Source organism: Piliocolobus tephrosceles, chromosome 1 (assembly GCF_002776525.5).
Source record: "Piliocolobus tephrosceles isolate RC106 chromosome 1, ASM277652v3, whole genome shotgun sequence".
NCBI lineage: Eukaryota > Metazoa > Chordata > Mammalia > Primates > Cercopithecidae > Piliocolobus > Piliocolobus tephrosceles.
In genome coordinates, this window is record NC_045434.1 from 10,855,470 (window position 1) to 10,871,266 (window position 15,797).

At 34.1% G+C, this 15,797-nt stretch overlaps 1 protein-coding gene across 1 annotated transcript in view; it reads right to left on the bottom strand.

Moving 5' to 3' along the window:
• RYR2 (ryanodine receptor 2) overlaps nt 1–15,797 on the bottom strand; it is a 557,611-nt gene that overhangs the window by 120,897 nt on the left and 420,917 nt on the right. Inside the window, exons 64-70 of the mRNA XM_031934901.1 lie at nt 14,061–14,121; nt 12,608–12,846; nt 10,991–11,072; nt 7,760–7,890; nt 3,445–3,765; nt 1,944–2,184; nt 1,475–1,562 (exon numbers count right to left, since the gene is read on the bottom strand). Coding sequence (XP_031790761.1) covers nt 1,475–1,562; nt 1,944–2,184; nt 3,445–3,765; nt 7,760–7,890; nt 10,991–11,072; nt 12,608–12,846; nt 14,061–14,121 — 1,163 coding nt within the window. The remainder of the gene's footprint in view (nt 1–1,474; nt 1,563–1,943; nt 2,185–3,444; nt 3,766–7,759; nt 7,891–10,990; nt 11,073–12,607; nt 12,847–14,060; nt 14,122–15,797) is intronic.

Genomic DNA, 15,797 nt, shown 5'->3' on the forward strand with positions numbered 1-15,797 from the left:
ATCTATCTATCTATCTATCTATCTATCTATCTATCTATCTATCTATCATCTATCTATCTACCTATCTATCTACCTATCCACCTATCTATCTATCTATCATCTATCTAGATATCTGTCTATCTATCATCTATCTATCATCTATCTATCTATCTATCATCTATCTATCTATCTATCTATCTACCTATCTACCTATCTATCTACCTATCTATCTATCTATCTATCTATCATCTATCTATCTGTCTATCTATCTAATCTATCTATCATCTATCTAGATATCTATCTATCTATCTATCTATCTATCTATCTATCTATCTATCTATCTATCATCTATCTATCTATCATCCGTCTGTCTGTCTGTCTATCTACATATCTAATCTATTTATCTTTTTAGAGTGGATTTTGAATTTTCCTTCAGAATACCTTGGCTGATCTATTGCATCCCCCAAACATGAGTTACACAGGATAAATAAATTTGTATCTTTGTGAAGATATAAAGATATAAAGTTTCCTATTAAGTTTGACAGACTCCTCAGATGTAGGCAATAAATAATATTTATTATCCCAAATATTAAATGTGAATAATTTAAAAATATTATGTGTCCAAAGTAATTTGATTTGAACACATAATATTTTACAGTCTGATGAAGTAAACTGGTAAGATATTTCAGATGATAAAACTGAGGTTGAAATTTTTATTTTTATTTTCTGTCTCCCATTTACAGAGTGACATAGAATTATAATTGATATAAAAATTCTACACTTTTAAAATAATTCAGGATAATCATCAATGCTGAATTACCTATATTCTGCTAGTTACTGAAAATAAATGATAGAATACTACACCATTCTTATGATAGAATACTATACAATTCTTATGATTAAAATATTTTCCAGATTTAAAAATGTGTATTTCCACTTGCACTATACAAAATAGTGAAAATTCACCAAATGTGTACTTTAGAAATTCTGTAAGCAGGATTGTCAGTAGAAAGAAGCTTTACTTTAAAAGCCAATAGATTCTAAAATGTGAGCCAAACTAAATTCCTATAGATGTAAAGTGTGTGAAGATAAAACAAATTTATGGAAGCAGTACCTCTACAAGTAATATGAGTGTGTGTTATTGTTGGAAATCGCTAGTCTATTTAAGCACATCTCAAACTGAGTACTGCATATTAAGAGAACAACATGCCAAGAGACAGGGAAAGCTAGATAGTAAAAATAGTACATCTTTATGTAACATCAATATTAGTCTAAAATTTAGGGGCAAATTTAAAATATGTTTATGGAGTGCAATTAAAAATTCCTGTGATTTTTTTAAGAAGATAAATTGCAAAACTCAAAAGAGGGTTTACATTCCCTCAAACTCCTCAGGGGAACCTATTCTCTCTCCTCAACTGTTACATGAAACCTAGGAGGCAAGTAGGCAGATGCCCACCAAACAGTAGGCGTGATCTGTCAATATTTTCACACTCACATGGGATTTCGACCAGTAGATAAACACTTCTGCCACCATGCGGAAGAGCTCCTCTGCTTCTGGGTTAGGCTCCTTCAGCCACTTTGCCCTGGATCACATAATAATAAAGCGGTTTCACAGCTACTCCTTAAAGTTAATTAAGAAAAAATCACCCTCCTAAAGTTAAATGTACTGACCACAGAGCTCACAGTGGTTTCAGCACAGAGCTGTAACATTAAAAAAAATTTTAAACATCATAACTGTCAAACTGTTAACTTTTACATGCAAAATCAGAATGAAATAACCAACTTTGATTTTTAAGGCGTTTTAATTTTAAGCCAAAAATTAACTTACCTATAAACAATTAATTATATTATAATTACCAACAAGCTCATGGCCAAATAGTGAATGAAGCGATTCAAGAAGGACATGTGAGTCAGGAAAGGTTATCACTGAATTGGGGAAATTACTAAATTACTTTTGATCCTACCTGTTATAGTCCACAAATCTAATCAAGAGAGGGTAGAAGGCATAGAGATCTCTGGCCAGCGTGGTGAACTCATCTAGTATGAGGAGTTCAGCCTCTGACATGTCCCCCCTGGCCTCGGCTTTCAGGTGGTCTTCTTCAGACACCACCATGGCTGCCTTTTTCTTGAGTTTCTCCATTAACGGCAAGAAATGAGTTTTCAAGAGCTGAGGTTTCACTTTATTTATTATAGGCTGGGAAAACACTGTTTAAAGACAGACATTAGTATTCTGCTCTGTATAACCATTCATTAAAATGATGATGGATTATAATTCTAATTGCAATATGATTAAAGCCTCCTTCTCCAGCACATGACTTCCTTAAGGGTACAGCTCATGCCTCAGCCATTTTTCTAGTCCAAGCTCTAATTGCACAGTTGCTATTACAAAAAAATGATTACTGAGTTGAATTCAATGATCTTCCTTGTTTTTAGAATAGATTGATAGCTAATTTAGAATGGAAAAAAAGATTTTCAGTCATTTTGGAAATCATTTTCACACAATAAATAAAATCACCAAATGAAAAAATTTCCCCTAACCCTTAGAATAGGAACAAGCTCTGCTACATAATTACTACATGAGACTATATGCAGTTATCTCATTTTAACTATCTCCATCCTTGGCCCAATGGAAGAGTTAGATTACATGGAACACTGCTCTCTTATTTAATAATAACCATAGTTATTAGTAATAGTTCTAAACTTGATTAGACCATTTTTTAAAATTATTTTTCCCCTGAAGGTAACATATATGCATTGGGGAAGAGTACACAAGAGAAAAGTTAAAGTCAACCATAATCATCTATCCAAATTAATAAGTCATTGCTGCATTTCTTTGGAGTTTTCATCAGTAGATACATTAGTATACATATATATTACACATATAACATTCTGAATTCATTGTTTTAAAACCTCTTCATTTTGCCCTTCATAACATGAGGATTTCCAGGGCATAAAACATTGTTGGAACTTTAACATTCAAAGATGACATAATATTCTGGCATGTAGATGTATACAACGTATTTAGCCATATTCTAGTTATTGGATACTTAGAGTGCTTTAAACTTTTCAATATAAATAATGCAATAATTGTAGATATTGGACTACATTTTTTTGGTTTACCCATTTTTTGGTTTAGCCACAGATGGCTAAAAGTGGATTGCTAAAAGTTGAATGTTTTATTTTTGTCTCTGGCTATAGAATCATTAGTTTTTCCTGCTGTGTTTATTGATTAATGTTACAGAGACTGGCAAGTCAGAAAAATACTTACTTAAAAGTAGTAACTATTTAAAATAAACCCAATACCTGTTTTTATCTACATTAAAACACAGCATGACAAAGAATCCTATTTTTGAGTAAAGAAAATATAAATAAAAATTGTGATGGGAAAATTCTAGTTTATATATTTAAAATTCTTTTGGACATAAAACAGATTTAAGGGGTACAATGTCTTCTTCTGATTCTTACCTGCTAGCCTCTTCATCCAGGCTCCCTCATCAATCCCCAAGTTATTATATATGATTTTCAATATGTTCCCTAGAAGTGTGTTCATGTGCTCTGAGTTCAGGGCTGTGCAGCACATCTCAGCCCGTTCTGGATTGTTCTCAGGCCCATGCTCCCACCAGCGAGACATGTAGCTGCAAAGCATGGGCAGTATGACTTCCATGACATGTGGCATTTGAGTGTAGCGAATGCCGGACTCAGCTAATTCCACGATTTCTTCCATGAGTTTCTCCAAAGACGGTATATTTGGACAAACGTCTTCCACGTTAGTTGGCAAACTGAGCGCTGGAGAAGTACACATAAAAATGGATTATATTCAAAGAAAGTACTGAGATGATATGGCAGATTTCCACAGGCAACTATTGCATTTTGGACTTCAAAACTTAGCAAGGCCTGGCATGCCTTCAACTGGCTCCTTCTCCTGTTTTTCAAGGTAGCTATTTCAAAGCTTCTGTTTCCCCCAGTCCCTACTGTACCATCACTCCCAGAAAACAGCCATTCCTCCCACTTCATAGCAAACAAGAGTATCAAATATTTCCTCCTCTAACTTTGCTGCTCTCAAGACCTACACGCCATTTATGACTCCACACTGGCCTCCTTTCCCCATCTCTGAGGAAGTTTTGAAGTCCCCCACTCATGGCTCCACCGAATACCCGATGCCTTGCTCAGGCCTGTATTTTCAGCCCTCTAATACCTCCTACCCAGCAGATACTCAAATCTTTCCTGGATTACTTAGCTTTCCAGGCACTCTCCGTCCGCAGGAACAAAACTGCTTTTCACTGTGCAGCAAAATCACACTTTACAACTCATCTTTCCAACCGTTCAGCGGCATTGCATATCCCTGACCAAATTCCCTTTTCCTAAAACTCCCTTCTTTCTTAACATCAACGTGCCCAGCCTTTCTGGCTCCCTCTGAATGTTGTCAGTGCCCTTACTGACTCTCTTCTCCTTGCTGAACTTTGTTGTTGTTGTTGTTGAGACGGAGTCTCGCTCTGTCACCAGGCTGCAGTGAGGTGGCACGATCTTGGCTCACTGCAACCTCTGCCTCCCCAGTTCAAGCGATTCTCCTGCCTCAGCCTCCCGAGTAGCTGGGATTACAGGCACGCACCACCATGCCCGGTTAATTTTTGTATTTTTAGTAGAGACGGGGTTTCACCATGTTGGTCAGGCTGGTCTTGAACTCCTGACCTCGTGATCCACCTGCCTTGGCCTCCCAAAGTTCTGGGATTACAGGCATGAGCCACCACGCCTGGCCCTTGCTGAACTTTTAAATGCTGATTATCTTTAGGAATTTATCTTTGATTCTCTTCTTGTTTTTGGTTTGCATGTTCATCTAGACAATTTTGGCCATTCTTTCTGCTATAAGCTAATATCTCTAAAGCTATGTTTCTTAGAAACTGTTCTGACTCATCCTGGATGTCTCAAGCGCAACTAAAACACAATGGGTCTAAATTTAAACTTCTCCTTTTCTCTCCAGCCTATCTTGAGCACGCACTAACTTGGTGGGGACAGTATCCAGTCAGTCACCCAGGCAAGAAACCTGGGAGAACGTCTAGGCTGCGATGCTCCCTCATCTGCCACACGAGATGACTCTACCTCTAGGAGCTCTCACAATCAACACACATACACGCTGCCCAAGGGGCCTGCTCAGTCACCTTGCTCTTGAATTACCACCTATTCTAATTGCTGACTTATAGCTATTCATGTTCCTTATTGTTGTCAGGATACATTTCTGAAATGCAAATCTACTCATTTTACCTTTTTTTTTTCTTTTTTCTTTTTCTTTTTTTTTTTTTTTTTTTGAGACAGAGCCCTGCTTTGTCACTCAGGCTGGAGTACAGTGGTACAATCTTGACTCATCGCAACCTCCACCTCCTGGGTTCAAGAGATTCTCCTGGCTCAGCTTCCCGAGTAGCTGGGATTACAGGTGCCCACCACCACACCCGACTACTTTTCTTATTTTCAGTACAGATGGGGTTTCATCATGTTGGCCAGGCTGGTCTCGAACTCCTGACCTCAGGTGCCTGCCTCCGCCTCCATAAGTGCTGGGATTACTGGTGTGAGCCACTGCGCCCGGCTCATCTTACCTTTGTAAAGCCAGTAAAAGGATTCTATTTGCCACTGGTACAATCCCCATTCCTTACCCGACATAAAAAGCCTTCTTCCCCTCTTTCTGGCTTTCTATTATTGTCTCATCTTTCACCCTTTACTCTCCTGAACGCTATCTCCAACCATGTTAGAATGCTTGAAGTTTCTCCTCATATAGCAGAGATTCAGTCTTCCTAATTTCAAGACTCATCTTGTATCAGCTTTGTGAAGTCTTTCCAGGTGTTCTTGGCTAAAACTGCCTTTTTTGTTGTCCCCAGTGCTCTTTATTTTTATTATTATTATTATTATTTTGAGACAGTGCATTGCTCTGTTGCCCAGACTTGAGTGCAATGGCACGATCTCAGTTCACTGCAACCTCTGCCTCCTGGGTTAAAGCGATTCTCTTACCTCAGCCTCCCAAGTAGCTGGGATTATAGGGGCCTGGCACCATGACTGGATAATGTTTTACTTTTAGTTGAGACAGGATTTCACTATGTTGATCAGGCTGGTCTCGAACTCCTGACCTCGTGATCCACCCACCTCAGCCTCCCAAAGTGTTGGGATTATAGGTGTGAGCCATTGTGCCCTGGCCCCAATGCTCTTAATTCTTAATTCTATCACATATGTTATCGATCTTTCTCCCTTGACTGCCACTAAAAAGTCCCTGAGGAAAAAAATAGTCTTCTTCATCTTTGTATCGTATCTCCCTCATCTACCACAGGGTACATCACAAACAAGTATTTGTTGAATGACTAAAAAATGAAATCATTACATTTAATTTCTTTACTTTGTTATGCAAATGATATTATAGAAACATAAGCAGGTAAATTATCTACTTTGTGTATTTCCTTATCTGTAATGAAATAACAAATCTGCTTCATTATTGGTTCATAGCAAAAATATGAACTGATCAAAAGCCTCAATAAGGCAACCTTTATATGTTAACACAGAAGATTAAGAGCTCAAACAACCATTTTTCACTAACTACTTACAAATATATTGTGGAAATTATGTGGAAAAATATTATGAAGCACATTCAACATATTTTTCTTTAACTTCATGTTTTATATAAAGTCAGAATTATATAATAGTCAAATAATGATTACGTGAATTATTAAAAGATTCTTTACTTCATGAAATTCACTGTAAAATCAGTATAATCAGCAGCTCCCATAAAAACATGAGTTATACAGAGAAATAAGCTAATAAACAGGTATGAATTTGTGAACGGCAAACAATCCTTGCCCAAACTGTGAGAGCTCTTTAGGGCTATTGGAAAACAACTAAAATATAATAAACTTTATCAGACTTAGAAGACATTAAACAGGAAAAACGTTCTATAAGAGATCACTTTTGTAGTGTTCACGCTATGAGAACTATGCTTTGATTGCTTGAAAGTACTGATTAGAAGAATAACTAGTTTATACTTTATTATTTGTATATCCAACTCAATTCAAATCCTAGTTAATAATTCAAATAACTTCTCGAAGTCCAACCACTGAAATCATCAGCAAGGGTTCAAAAGCTTTCTTAACTGGGACAGTGGAAAAAATGGGCCTATCTGCCCAGTGAATAATCAGATTTTCCTAAATGCAACATGAATCGTGAGGATCTGTAGATTCTCTTTATCTATATAGGGAAACATAAATCTTAGGGACACATAAACTTGGGCCAGGTGCAGATTTAAAGTCATTGATTAAGTGTCTCTCAGATTTATGTTTTAAAGTGTTTTCATGAAAAAAGCTTCAACTATTAAAAAATCACATGGAATAAAATTGTCCTAATAAGGTAGACATATCTGGTGAAAAAGAAATAATTAAAGGTATAAATTCATAAAATCTAAGTAATAAAAATGGCATACACCTTGCTGACAAACTATAAAAGATAACTGAATCATAAATCAGACCAACCTATTTTTTCCATATTTGATTATTATTTTGTCTTATTTTTAAGAGTTTTAATTTGTCTATGGCTCGTTAACTGAGAAGAAATCCAATGATTTTCTTTCAGAAATACTAGGGAAATTGAATATAGTATCCAAAAACATAGAATACTAAACAATAACATTTAAGAACAAACAGGATTGGAGATAGTAAACTGAAACAGCTCATTAAAAATTACTATTGGACAATATGATAAATATCAAGTTTTAGCTTCATATTTCAAAGCACTGCACATGTTTCTGTGTTACCTGCTCTTTCTCGTGAAGACTTGGTATTGTAGATGGAGTAAATATTATGTTTGTCCAGATGAGTTTCCAAAAATGCTACAGGAAAGGCACCAGCAAAGGCAGCAAGACATTCTCCTAATGCAGAACGTTGCCTATAAGTAGAAAATGCTTATGTTTTAATGTCTTCCAAGTGAGTAACTAAAAAAGTCATATTACAATTAGCAAGTTTAACCTAAAAGGAATAATATTCCTATGAATTAACTTCCGAATCCAGTTTCTGCATTGCTAAACATCATGTGCTTTCAATAGCAATATCCTCACCATTTGAAAAAAAGCTAAACTATCTATTAGCAAAAAATTATCTGTCAACTTTTTTCCTCATATCTGATTGGACTAGTCCTTTTATTTCATTAATTCACTTTAAAATTCTGTTTCAATTAGTGATTCTCAGACTGATTCTGATAATCTGTGTTGGTATTCCAGAAATATTAATGTTTCTTTTGGATGACTTATGTTAAAATATCTATATTTTTAGATATTTTAGAAAAAATGCCACTGTAACTTTTTCTAAATATCTATTTTTATCAAAATGTCTTTTCCTTACCTTTGAAATTTTATTTTTTTGTTTTTCCCAATCACTTTATAATTGCAAAATTAATTGCACAAAAAAGACTTAAAAACCAAGCCACCAAAAACCAAAACATTGTTCAGAACTTAAAAAAATGACCTCGAATTTTGTCCAGATAAATACATACGCAAAAACAACAATGACAAAAACAAAAGCAACAGTAGTAAGAAGGGATTAGAGGGTTTGAAAAAGCAGATATTAAAATATTTTTTAAAATACTAACAATTCATATGATACTGATTTATTCATAAAAAATCAAATAATAGAACAGAATAGAAATTCTAAATGTAATCTAGTAAATATATTACTCTATGTGATGGTTTATTTTACATCAGGGAATAAAATAAATATTTAATAAATGATTACTTTACACATGGTTGATGATTTTTAAAAATTTTAAGTTGAATCCTACATAATACCCAAGAGAAATAAAATTCAGATATATTTCTAGCAAATTCCCTTCTTATCTCAGAGATAATCATTCCAGACATTCTCTACTTTCCTCGAGCTTTCCACATGTCTTTTCTCAGCCATCGTCTGGCTTAGGACTCAAATCATTCTTCATTGAGAAAATAGAAGCTACTAGACACAGACCTACCTGATATAGCTTCTACCTATTTTCTGTTGCATAGAGAAAAGTTATAAGCTTCGAAAGTCATCTTCTAACAGACACATTCTCGACTACCTTGTTCTCTAAATTGTCTGATTATTCATAGGACAAACTATCCCTTGCCACTATAATATTTATCAGTTTGCTTGTCTGTTTTGGTTTGGTTTCCTCCACCAGATATAAAACCTATGAGAATAGAGAAGTATCTTGTTTATTTCTGCATCCCAGTATCTGGCATTTAATAAATATTTAGGATACAAACAATAGGATTAAGAAGTTAAATATAAGAAACTGGAAGCATGTAAAGTCTAGGAGAATAAATGTTTGAAATTCTAACTGCTAAATGTGTAGTCTAAACTTATCGGAATCATAAAACTAAGGGGAAGAAACATATATGAAATAATTGATAGATTTGATTATGTCAAAATTACATAAAATTTGATTATATAAAAATTCAACATTACCATGTCATAAAATGCTATCTGCATTCAGTTTTAATATATAAACACTATAAAGGTAAAAAAATGCTAAAACTCACGAAAACAGGAGAAACAATAGGCAAGAGGTTAATCATTTCAATAAACAAAAGCATTATTACAAATCAGCATGACAATACAGTAATAGAAAAATAGATGCAAGATGAGAGAAGCCAATTCCTAAAGTAAAGAAACGCAAATGGCAAGGTAAACATGAAAAAAAAAGCAAGTAGATAGTAATCAGGAAAGTGCATTTGAAAATATAAATAGGAATCCTATATTTTAATTATCACATACACAAGCACGAAAAAGAAAAAAAAGATAATCTGAGTAAGGAACAAGTGAGGAAATTAGCATTCACTTCTAAAACTTGAGAATGTAAATGGAATCCATTTTCTGAAAACATACTGAAATGAGTACCGTAATCCTGTAATATAGGCATACCCTTTAACCTACAATTCCAAATTCTGAGCATATAGCTAAGGGAAATAAGTATAAAAATACAGTGGAATCTATGAACATAGATCTAGCTTTATATATATATATTAGTGAAAAACAGAAAATAGCCAACATGTCAAAAATAAAGTCACATATCAATAAATTATACTTCCTTAATATCATTCATAACCATAAAATAATATGAAAATTGAGTTTACTTAAAATGAAAGTAAAAAATCTAAAATGTTCAGAGTAAACTCAATTATGTTTCTCCATTGATCTAATTTTCTATTTTCATGTTCAACTATCATCCTATTTTAATTATTGTAGCTTTACAGGTTTTAATATTTGGTAGGCAAAATGAGTACCTGTTCATTACTCTTTCATTCCCCTGCAAATTCTATTGGCTAGTCTCATGGGTTTATTCTTCGAAATAAACTTTTGAATGATTTTGTGAAGTTGGATAGAAAGCAAATTTCTGTTTGAAATTGTATTATAATTACAGATTAATTTGGGGAGACCTTATATCTATTCATAATTAAATCTTCTATCAGAAAATGCTTTTATTTATTCTGGCCTTTTAAAAAAACTTCCCTGTTTTTCTTCTCTGGTTCACAGAAATTTCTTACTAAAGTTACCAGTGATCTCTTTATTTTAAATTTACTGGGGATACCTTTTCTTATGTTACCTATTCACATCATTTAACACTGCAAACCACTCCATCCTGAAATTTGAGAACAAGAGAAAATAAAACTAAGTTTAATAACTGCTCATATTCATATTTACTTTGAATTTCTGATATATAATGAGAAACTGTACTAGCAGGTGCTTTCATAAGACTCAAACACTCTAAGTTGAAACTTCATATTAAGTATAGTCTTTACCATTAGTGTTTTACTTCTTTTTATAACTCCATTGTCCTCTATTATATCAATTCTTAGTTTGTTGAAAGATTGTCTAATTACTTCCAAGGAATTTCAAAGGTCAATCTGGTTTAGTTTATAACTAGGAAACAGGTTATGAAATGAAGATTCTTGAAATAAATAGTTATAAAACTTGAAGCAGTAATTAATACAAAATTAAACTTTAAAAATTCTTACCTCTCCACATAAATACTCTTGCTGGTTCCCAAAGCATACAAGCTAGTCAAAATTCTGTAACAAGACACCTGGACATCTTCCACTAAGGAAAAAGAGAATCTCACTTGAAAGAAAAACCCACTTGTTTATACATTGTCCTGAGAAAGTTTAAGCTATATACTGTTAAGTTTAGGCTATATACTATTCATCCATAAAAAACAATGAAATCATGTTTTTTGCAGCAACATGGATGGAACTGGGGTTTGTTCTCTTAAGTGAAACAAGCCAGGTACATAAAGTCAAATATCACATTCCTCACTTATAAGTGGGTACTAAACCATGTGTACACATGGACATAGAGAGGAGAATAATAGACAAGACTCAGAAGGGTGAGGGGGCAGGAGGGGGTGGATGATGAGAAATTACTTAATGGGCACAACCTTCATTATTTGGGTGATGGATACCCTAAAAGTCCAGACAACCGTACTTGTAATCCATACATTTATACAAATAAAAATAACTGAACAAAAGGCACATCTAAGCATGCTTTTTTTTTTTTTTTTTTTTGAGAGAGAGTCTGGCTCTGTCACCCAGGCTGGAGTGCAACGGCAATATTGGCTCACTGCAACCTCCACCTCCTGGGTTCAAGCGATTCTCTTGTCTCAGCCTCCTGAGTAGCTGGGATTACAGGTACGCACCATCATGCCCAGCTAAGTTTTGTGTTTTTAGTAGAGACAGGGTTTTGCCATATTGGCCAGGCTGGTCTCGAACTCCTGACCTCAGGTGATCCACCCACCTCAGCCTCCCAAAGTGCTGGGAATACAGGCATGAGCCACTATGCCCAGACTAAGCATGCTTTCTTAAAACAAAATTTAAAATAAACATTCTGCCACTGGTAGTTGTGGCATCCACTAAGTAACAGCAGTTTTTGCACAGATGTGCCCATCAACTGAGGAATGTACAAAGCATGAGTCTGAATTGGTGATGCTGCTCAACAAAGGCTTATGTCCTGAGCAGGACAGTGGGGAGTTGAAGCAGCTCATGTGCTATTTTTTCCACATAATCTCGGGCATTCTGTGTATATTTTTATTAACTACTGAATGCCAGCCCCAAACAGAAGATTAAAACTTCCCTAAAAACTGTCAGAAACCTCTAAACAGAGGATACTGAGACATTCTAAAAGAGCAATTATTTAAACACAGACTTTGTCAATTACTTAGACACAGTCCACATTACTCTGTTGTCAAGCTTGGAGAAAAAATCTGCATTGACTCAGAAATAATTTGAAAACATTTAATGTTGCATGTTATATGGTCCAACTGCATTAAAACATTTACGTGAAAAGAGGCAAAATGTGGAAATAGTGATCATTTGGAAACTTTACTTCAACAATGTGGAAGTTATTTTCTATAACCAGTACCTTACTGGTCTTCTCTGTGGGTGCATGTAATTCAGAGATCTATTTCTGTAAGAATGCTGTCTATCGCTCAAACGTCAACCTATAACGTTTTGCAATAAAAAAGGCATTGTAACACGGAAACAGTGTTTTAGTAATCCAGATGTGGTTATTACTGGTTTTGATTGTACTAGAGGGTATTTTGATTTTTTTAAAAAGCTCCAAGATATAAATTTACATACATATTAGGTCTTCTCCAAACTGATGCTGGCCAATATGTTCAAATAATGATGACAGCATTGGAAGCAGGGCCACTGTGGTGTAATTGATAATCTGAGTAACCCCTTTGGGCTGGTTTCGGGTGTGAGTGAACTGGCCCTGCTTGAGGTTTTCCATGGTCTTCTCCAGATCCTCTGCGGCATTGTCCAGAAAAGCTCTCAGTGCACTTTTAACACTCTCCAGCCCAGTCTTCATCACTGTCCTAGAAAGTAAATAAGGGAGGACTCGTATCTTCCAACAGGAACAAATGAAATATAAATGAAATGTGGTTCTCCTGTGGTGTTTATTTCTCCATTACTCTACCCACCTGGTAACTAACTTTTAAAATCAAGTCTAAAACAAGTTTTTTCAATATACTTGAAGTTACAGCAACACTGCTCTGTAAATTATCTTTTCCAAATACCTTCATAGTCAATTTATGAAAACCTTGCTGCAAAAGTCTGTGCTTAATGCTGTATGCTTGTCATTAATGGCCTCCAATTTAACAAAACACAGTTTCTGAGTGAGTATAGTTAATCCCAAATCCAACAAAACGGAATGTTTCCTGAGGCGATGGGTAGGAAAAGAAAAACATTTCATGCCAGCTAAACCAACTCAACAAATGATACAGAATGTTTGTGTTTTAAGGTGTAGCAATCAAGTCTTTTCTAAAGAAGCCGCTGAAGGCTGAACTTCATACCCTAACGCCACTATTTCTAGTAGGAAGTGAGGGTCTGTAATGGTGTCTCCTTTTTTTGCATTTATTATAGAAAAGATCTTAAAGGAAATCTTAAACACAAGAATGGATAATCAAAGAGTACTGTGGAATGTTCTCTTTAGGAGACATTTATAAACTTTTATTTAGATTTATCCTAGATATAAACTAAATGTATGGCTTAAAGGCTGAATCAATCACGCTAAATGAACTGATTTTGTATTTGGTCAACATGCTAGATTTCTGGTCAAGTTGACAGGGCAGAGTAGAAAGCACACAGATGGGAATTCGTCTACCTACACACTTAGTATGCAATCTTAAACATCACGTTATTCATCTGTCAAATGAGAATAAATCTCTGTTTCCTAAAAAGCCAAATGTTATTATGAATGTTAAGCACAAATATCATGCCTGGAAGCTATATAAGATCTCCAGAATTGTCAGATTACCACTTTTCCTGCATGCTACATTACCAATTCAACCCTCCTTTACGGTCCTAGCTGCTACAGAAATTACTTGAGATTAAATAATAATCTATATATGATCATAAAAATAAGCTGCCATTGTATTAATTTAGAAAAGTTTTTCTTTTCACCTACACGAAAGACTTCATTACAAATCCAAAGAATAAAATCAAGACTCTGGGTCCTTCTTAACATTCTTAAATATATACACGTATCATTATTACAGTAATTTATTTAAGTAAAAATGTATCCATTTACCTTGCATCCAAAGTCTGACCCAAAATATGAAGACAGTTGACAATTGAGGCTGCATCATTGCCTGAAGAGGAAACAAAATGCCGAATAATTGCCCTGAGAATTTCTCAATGTTCTTCTTTTCTACCAATATTTGTGCTAGAAAGATTAGTCAATGACACAACTCAACAGCAATAACTTAATTTAAAAGATTTTGTAATAATCAAGTTTGAAGTCATGCAGTTTTTCTGCTTAAAAGTGGTTATGCAAATGTAAGTAGAAAAGCAACAAAGCATGTCTCATCAAATAGCTGACATGCCCAAGAAGCATTCAAAAGCATTGCACCAGGCTAAAAGAGTTTTCACCGAGGTTTTCAATAACCCCCTCTCCCTCCCATCTCATTGGATTTTTCAGTCTTATTGGTTACAAACTTTTAAAGTCAGCTCATATCCTTTATGAAATGAGGTGGGCTTAAAGTTTAAAAATTTTAATTCCATTTTAATTGCACCAAGTATTTCTGCTTTCTTATTTTATTCCACTGCATTAGGATGAATTAATTTGCCTGAATTCAATTGCATGAAGGTAAATTAATTTCCTTGAATGTTATTGGTCTTTGCCAAAAACCAAAAAGCACCAAACCATCATGTAAAAAAAAAAAAATCAGAGGCTAAAGAAGTTAAATAATACTCCTATGAGATTTTGAGATGGTAGTAACTCCTCTTGAAAGTAATATAAAATTCACTCATTTTAATTGGCATATTTTACCAGGAAGTACAGAAATGTGAGTGATAAAAGCATTACATATACTTTTCTTTGTAATGGTGATATAAAAAGCAAATAAAATGATGAATTCAAGGTAACAAAATAATTTGACCACTTACAATACAGTTTGACATGATCAGTTCCTCATTTTACACACACACACACACACACACACACACACACACACACAATCATTTCCTGGGTGTTGAGATTGACAAATATTATTTGAATATAAGTTTTTGTAATACTGGTATATGTTATATTATTTATACAAAAAAGTAACCTAAAATGAATGACCTAAGTACACACTGAAATTAACAATTGTATTAGAACATGGGCAAACCAGTTTAGTGATATGATACAAATAAGAAAAGAAAAAGTAAGCTATTTATTACTGAGATTCTGAGTTTTTATAAAAATATTCCCTTATCTTGTGCTTCAAGTCTCAGAATTCCTGGTAATAATGAAGACAAAATGAGCAGAAAGGTAGGATTTGTTATTTCCCTGTCCATTGGTAGATGCCAGCTCTGGGGCTTCTCCTGGAACCCTTAGATGTATTCGTTTGATGATTAATTCATTTAACAAATAAAGATTAAAACCAGGCACTCTTAAATTTCCAGTAATAAACAAAATAGTCCTCGTGGTACTAGCATTTTAAAGGGGGATATAGATAATGAATCAATAAGCAAAAAAAAAAAAAACAAAATATTTAGCAAAATATCAGCATATAACACAATAGCAGGCCACAGTTAAAGATATGTATAAAATATATTTGTTATATATAAAAATAGATTATATAAATATATAATATATAAGTATATAAATAAATTATATATAACATATATATTATATATAAATATAAAATATAAAGTATATAGTACATATTTGTTACAAATATATATATGCCAAATATATATGTGTTCTATATATATATATTTGTTCCATTTATATATATTTTTGTTCCATATATATATAAAATATTAGAAACTGGGTAGAATA